The sequence below is a fragment of the Crocuta crocuta genome, unplaced genomic scaffold, assembly GCF_008692635.1.
Source record: "Crocuta crocuta isolate KB4526 unplaced genomic scaffold, BGI_CrCroc_1.0 scaffold110, whole genome shotgun sequence".
In the NCBI taxonomy this organism is placed as follows: domain Eukaryota; kingdom Metazoa; phylum Chordata; class Mammalia; order Carnivora; family Hyaenidae; genus Crocuta; species Crocuta crocuta.
The window spans coordinates 1,194,772-1,201,062 of NW_027527386.1; the positions used below are offsets into that span (position 1 = coordinate 1,194,772).

At 58.9% G+C, this 6,291-nt stretch overlaps 1 protein-coding gene across 1 annotated transcript in view; it reads left to right on the top strand.

The window, feature by feature from the left end:
* SAFB2 (scaffold attachment factor B2) overlaps nucleotides 1–5,595 on the top strand; it is a 33,412-nt gene extending 27,817 nt beyond the window's left edge. The window contains exons 16-22 of the mRNA XM_077751159.1: nucleotides 287–344; nucleotides 910–1,050; nucleotides 2,222–2,264; nucleotides 3,185–3,312; nucleotides 4,592–4,707; nucleotides 4,841–4,907; nucleotides 5,200–5,595. Coding sequence (XP_077607285.1) covers nucleotides 287–344; nucleotides 910–1,050; nucleotides 2,222–2,264; nucleotides 3,185–3,312; nucleotides 4,592–4,707; nucleotides 4,841–4,907; nucleotides 5,200–5,353 — 707 coding nt within the window. The 3' untranslated portion in view covers nucleotides 5,354–5,595. The remainder of the gene's footprint in view (nucleotides 1–286; nucleotides 345–909; nucleotides 1,051–2,221; nucleotides 2,265–3,184; nucleotides 3,313–4,591; nucleotides 4,708–4,840; nucleotides 4,908–5,199) is intronic.
* The last annotated feature ends 696 nt before the right edge of the window (nucleotides 5,596–6,291 follow it).

The window sequence follows — 6,291 nt, forward strand, 5'->3', positions numbered from 1 at the left end:
GCCTGTGAGGACCCCGCCCCCGCCCCATCCGGGCCTCCGGGCGCCACCCCCATCTGGGTTGACCTTGTTTCTACTCGGCACTGCGGTGTTTGCCGAGTGGCTCATAGGGAGTCTGATGGTCACCGCTTGAGGAAGGGCGCGTGGTGCTGTCTCTTAGCGGGGCCCATTATAGTCACCCCGCGGTTCCGGGGGAGGGTTCCCCGCCGATCCCCCCCACACACACACGCAGGCGTCTGTCACCACTCTGCTGGGGCTAGCTCCCCCCTTCCCCGCCCCCACCGGCCAGGGCGAGGGAGAGGCACCAGGCTGCGCTTGGAAAAGAAAATTGCCTTCCTGTTCTCAAAGTAGGTTTATTGGTCTCCAGCTCCTTTGAGCTGCTTAATTGACGGTCACCCATCACCCCACCACCCATGAGCCTAGTTTTCTGGTAAAAATCAGGAGGAAGATAATTGGATGCCATCCTGAGCCCCATGCAGTTCACTGTCACCCAATCTAATCCCTTTGCTTTTGCAAAAAACTCAGAGGGAGGTTCAGGTTACCATAGAAGACAGGAAGGTGAAAATGTGGCAACTCGGAATGCCATTCCAGAAGAATCAAACATTTCATTTCACTTGCATCTGAGCTCACGCGGGGATCAGGGTATTAACAGCCTTGTGATACAATTAGCTCCCAGCAGCCCTCCTTTCAGGACCGTCAGCTGAGAATACCGGCATGCCTTTTGGCAGTTTGGAGGATTTTAATTTATCAAATCAAAGCGATAATGATTGAATGTTTAGAGATTAGCCCTGCAGGACATTTTAAATGATACTGGCTCTGGAGAGAGCTCCCCTCCCCACCTCCACCCCCTTCCCTGTTTCCCTCATTCTCGCTCACAAATGTAATTCATGTCCTTTTAAAAATGAAAAATAGGCGAGATGATGCTTATTGGCCGGAAGCAAAGCGTGTGGCCTTGGAGGACAGGTACCGCCCAGACTTCCCTCGGCCCGATCACCGCTTCCACGACTTTGACCATCGAGACCGGGGCCAGTACCAGGACCACGTGGCTGACAGGTCAGCACCCACCCTCTCCTGAAGCCACGGACGGAGCCAGCTGAGCCTGATGCAGGGATAGGTCTCTGTTCGTTCTCAGATGTCTCTCTCACCTGGGAGGCTCCGCATGGCTGCTGAGCCGTGGTGCGGGGGGCTTAGCAGCACAGGCCTTGGGCAGGGCGTTGGACTTGGGGCTCACTTAGGGTGTCCTCCACTTGTGTGGCAGGAGAGCCCTCCTCTTACTCGTTGCCCCCTTCACAGATCGGGGGCTTGGGGTGATCTGCATCTCAGCACCCCCGCATTCCGCTCTCCGTGGTCCACCCTCGGGCCTCGCGGCTCCCTGGGGCTCTCTCCCAGCCTTGCTCCTCCGCCTTGTCCCCCTCCTCGTTTTTACAGTGAGGAGGCATTTAGAGAAGCTTTCAGAAAGGCACCCGAGCCTTTGCAGGCAGGGCAGGCTGGTGTCCACGTCCCTGGGGATCCCTGACCGACACAGGCTCCTGCACCGGCGTGGGGTGCAGGGACCAGCCGGACGACGGGGGGAGCGCTTACTCGGCCGGCTGCATCCGAGAAGGGTTTTTAGTCGGTCCCTTTGTCTGTCTTCTTAAACGAGGACTATATATATAGTTTATTAGAAAGGCAGCCCTCAATTTTCCAGTTTCAGGATTCCCTCTGGGCTTCTCCGTGTGGTCCCCTGGGCTGCATATCCCTAAGCCATTTCACCGTCCATTAGCTCCTTCGCAAGCGAAGGGAGAGCAGGGGAGAGACAGGCTGAGAAGCCACTCATTTAATGGATCGTGGCTGCAGTTGGTTTGAGAATGCTGTGAATCGTGTATGGGGCCAGACCAGAGCTCAGGGACCCTCTAAGGCTTCCTGTTAGGCTCTGGATTTTGTCACCAGGCCACAGGTGCATTAGTCTTTGGCTTCGTGGTGTGGGTCTCTATATCTGAGATCCCTCCAAGGGACTTTAGTTCAGTAAAATTTTTATTCCCACCTTCTTAGGATCCAGTTCCGCTCCTACTCCGCGGAAGAAGGCTTTAGATGCAAGCCGGCTTTTTTTCACAGGCCAGCACTTTACAGTTGTTACTTGTGAAATAGAATAAGCACCCGAATTGTGGAGTTCTTGTGTGTGGCCTGCAGAAATGTTGTTTAGTGCAGTCAGCAGCCGTTGGAATGAGATGTTTCCCTTTTGCAGGAGGGAAGGTTCAAGGTCAGTGATGGGAGAGCGAGATGGGCAAGTAAGTAAACCCGGACGCCGAGCCTGGGGCGCACCTGCTTCTGTGTGGGGGCGGGCGAGGGTGAGTGGAAGTGCGCATAACTGCTTTCCAGTGGGGAGTTGTGTGTGTGTGCGAATGCGCAGGGTGTGTTCGGTTCGATCGGGCCCTAGCAGATGGCTGGCCTGGCTGGGCTGCGCACTGGCCTAGAGCGTCCTCGGGCTGGCGCTGTGAGCTGCCCCACAGTGCCCCAGACGGGCTTAGCCCGTCAGGCATTTTGCCCATGTTGGGGGAGGTCCCATGTCCGTGGTTACAGGTGCCCTGAGAGGGATGCTCAGAGAGGGTCAGGGGTGGGCATTGGTGTCGTGCCTTCTCAATATCGCGGTGTGGTTTTTGCGGGAACGTCCTGTGAATCTCTCGCTACAAAGACGTGCTGGGTCTTTGAGCACAGGGTGGGTTGGTCAGAGGCGCTGAGCTGCTCCCATCGTGGCCCCTACCCCCTGGGGTCACATAGCAAGAGAGGCCGCTGCTGCCGCCCAAGGAGGGGACGCACAGCGGTCTGAGGGCGCTGCCTGTCCCAGGGCTGTGGGAGGGGCCCACCTGGCGTCAGCAAGGAGGTGTCCTAAGTGACTCTTCTTGGGGACCCTCAGCAGAGCCCTCAGGCACCAGCAGGAGCAGGGCTCTCTGCACTCACGGGGCCGAGGCCTCTGCTGCCACTTGTGTGGCACTGGAGATGGGGCCCCAGGGGCACTCGAGCGTTCTCTTGCGGGGCGGGGGTAGGGAGCATAGGGCCCCGCCAGGAGCTCCTGTGGCCTCGCCAGCGACCCGGGCAGTCCCCTCAGGGCCACACCCCGGCCGGCTGCGGCAGCGGCTGTGGCTGCAGGTTCATGGGCCTGTTGAAAAATGGTGTGGCTAGCGTCACCCTGTCCCCTTGTGCTTTCCAGCACTATGACGAACGCCACGGCCACGGAGGACCACCAGAGCGCCACAGCCGAGAGTCCCGAGATGGCTGGGGGGGCTACGGCTCCGACAAGAGGATGAGCGAGGGCCGGGGGCCGCCGCCCCCCCCCAGGTAAGCAGCGGGCAGCCCCTGGGGTCCGTGCCTGGCGAAGGAGGCTGCCCCGGAGCCTTTCGTAGACTCGGCCCAGGACACTGCCACCTGTCCCCCAGGGGCCTACAGGTGTTTCTGAGGCAGGGGTCGAGCCTGCCACCTCCAGGTGGTTTCTAGGTGTCAAGTGAAGGGAGCGCCCCTCCGATAGAGGAACGAGGAGACATCATCTTTCTCGGGCGACCCACTTATTAGCTCTCAGTCCTTGAATATTGTTTCAGCCATTTTGCCTTAAATACCCTTGGGAAACCCAACAGGGAGCTCCTCTGCAGACGAGGGGACGCCGAGCACCGTTGCTGTAGGGCTGGGTGGCTGTCCCCCAGCGCAGGGCGGCGCTCTGGTGCGCTCCTCACCCACGGCTCTGGGCACTGGCCGCCCCGGCAGCCAGTGCTCTGGCCCTTCCAGACTCGGCCCCCACTGGCGGCCGCTGGTGCCCGCACTTTGGACTTTGTTTGGACTTTCACTGTGAAACTTTTTTTTTAAACAGCTTTTGAGCTTTGTTCACGTGCCACACAGTTCACCCATTTGAAGCGTGTGATGCGACGGTTTCCAGCATATTCATGAGCTGTGTGCGCATCACCGCGGTCCACCCCCAGGGGAAGCCCCGTAACAGTCCCGCCCCGGCCCCTGTGCCCACTGATGCCCCGTCTGTCTCTGGGCCGGCCTGTTCTGGGCATTTCACACAAGGGAAGTCAAGTGTCACGGCCCTTTGTGTCCGGCTTCTCTCAGTATGGTGTTTTCCAGGTCCGGTCACACAGTCCTCTGGGGCAGAGCTGCATTCCTTTTTATGGCTCAGTAACTGGGCCACTTGTGGAGAGACCACGTTTTGTGTCTCCCGCCCATCAGCTGCTGTACATCGGGGTGGTCCCACCGTGGGGCTGTCAGAGCCCCGCTGCTGAGAACAGGCACCCGCACATCTTCCTGACAGCGTTTCCCGTCGCCTGGGGTGGGTCATGGGGACGGACTCGCTCGGTCCTGCGGTCAGCCTGTCGCACCGATGTCCGTCCTCACCAGGAAGCACCTAGCGTCTGTCAGTGTGCCCCCAGCCAGCAGCGCGTGTGTGGGGGTCTCATCCCGTGCGCGTGGTTGCGACGGTCACTGTGCTTCCTGGCCACGGGGGTCTCTGTGGGGGCGTGTCTGTTCTCGTGCTCTGCCCTTTTCTCTCCGAAGTCCTTGACTGTGCTAGGGCCTCCCCTCAGAGGCACGTGGGACCCTCCCAGAGTGGCTTTTTGTTCTGACGCAGGGGTGGGCGTGACTGGACGGAGCACCACGGCCAGAGGCTAGAAGAGCATCAGGAGCGCGTGTGGCCGGGCTCGGTGGACGCAGGCACGGCGGGCCGGGAGCACGCACGGTGGCAAGGTACAGGCTGGCTCACGCCCAGGGGTGGAGGGGTTCCCAGGACCCTCCCGGGGGCCGGTCCCTCCTGCGGTTTCAAGAGGCATCCGGGCACTTCCCCGAAGGGAGTTTGTGCAAACTCTTTCCTTTCTTCCAGGCGGTGAGAGGGGCCTCTCGGGGCCCTCAGGGCCAGGACACATGGCAACTCGGGGCGGGATGTCAGGGTAAGTTTAGGGCACAGATAAAATTGATTTGTTCCCACCCCTCATTTCTCCTCCTTTCTTTGCATTTTGGTCAACTTGCTGGGTTGAGTGTTTTAAAAACAACCCCGAAAAGCTACTCTTGGCAGCTTAAGCAAGCCCCATTCTCTGCTTGCCCGGCGTGCGGCCTGTGACTCTGATCGTCCGCACCCGGAAAAGCCAACGGACTCGAAAGGCTGCACAGCTGTGGGCTGCACCACGTACCGATGAAACGTCAGGCACTTCAGGGGGACCAAACGTGTGCCTTTGTTTCTAGGCGAGGCGGCTTTGCACAAGGCGGGCATTCCCAGGGTCACCTGGTGCCCGGCGGCGGACTGGAGGGCGGACTGGCCGGCCAGGACCGGGGCAGCAGAGTCCCGCACCCACACCCCCATCCCCACCCATACCCCCACTTCACCCGCCGCTACTAAACCCGACCACTCTGAGTTTCCAGGTAGGCAGAGACACTGTTGACTCTCAGCCACGGTTCCCTTGAACTTGTGGAGTCTTTTAAGAAACAAAAGCAAATCCTGCCACCATGTTGTAGCTCAATACGATGTGAATTCGCTTTTTTTTTTTTTTTTAATAAACGGGGTGTTCTCTGACATTTTTAAGACAAGATTTCTGTTAACGAGACATTCCATTTTCCATTAATAAAAGTTTATGGTTCGCACTGGTGTGTCCGCAGTGATTCCAGAGCAGAGAAAACGGCCAGCCTCAGCGGCACCATCGTGTGTTTGCGTGGAGGCCCCCGTACTGGGTCCTCCTAGCCTCCCTTCCTTACAGAGGAGGGACAGTCACAGAGCTGGTAGTAGGTGGAAGGGCTGAGATCCGAATTAGGGTTTCTTTTTACTTTTTAAATACTTGTTTTTGAGACAGGGAGACAGTGCGAGCAGGGAACGAGCAGAGAGAGGGAGACACAGAATCTGAAGCAGTTCAGGTTCCAGGCTCTGAGCTGTCAGCACAGAGCCCGACGCAAGGCTCGAACTCCCTAACCGTGGGATCATGATTTGCCTGAGCTGAAGTCGGACACTTAACCTGAGGCACCCAGGTGCCCCAGAACTAGGATTTCTTGAGGGAGGGGGGCGTGCACCGGGGGCCCCACAGACCAGTGGCTTCACCCCCTCGCGCCGGCGGGCCTGGGGTAGGGGGCGTCCAGTGAGGTGTGCGGGGCTGGTATCTGGCTGCGGGCAGGCCCAGCGTTTCATATGTAATTTCCTCACTTGTGATGATAAACAATTCTGACTTTCTTCACCAAAGCCTGCGCGACACGGGCCCTGGCTGCTGCAAGTGCCGGGCTCGAGCCCTCCGATCCGGGCCCCTCACTCAGGACTCGGCGGGAAGAGCTGCTCCCAGAGAACAGCTGAGC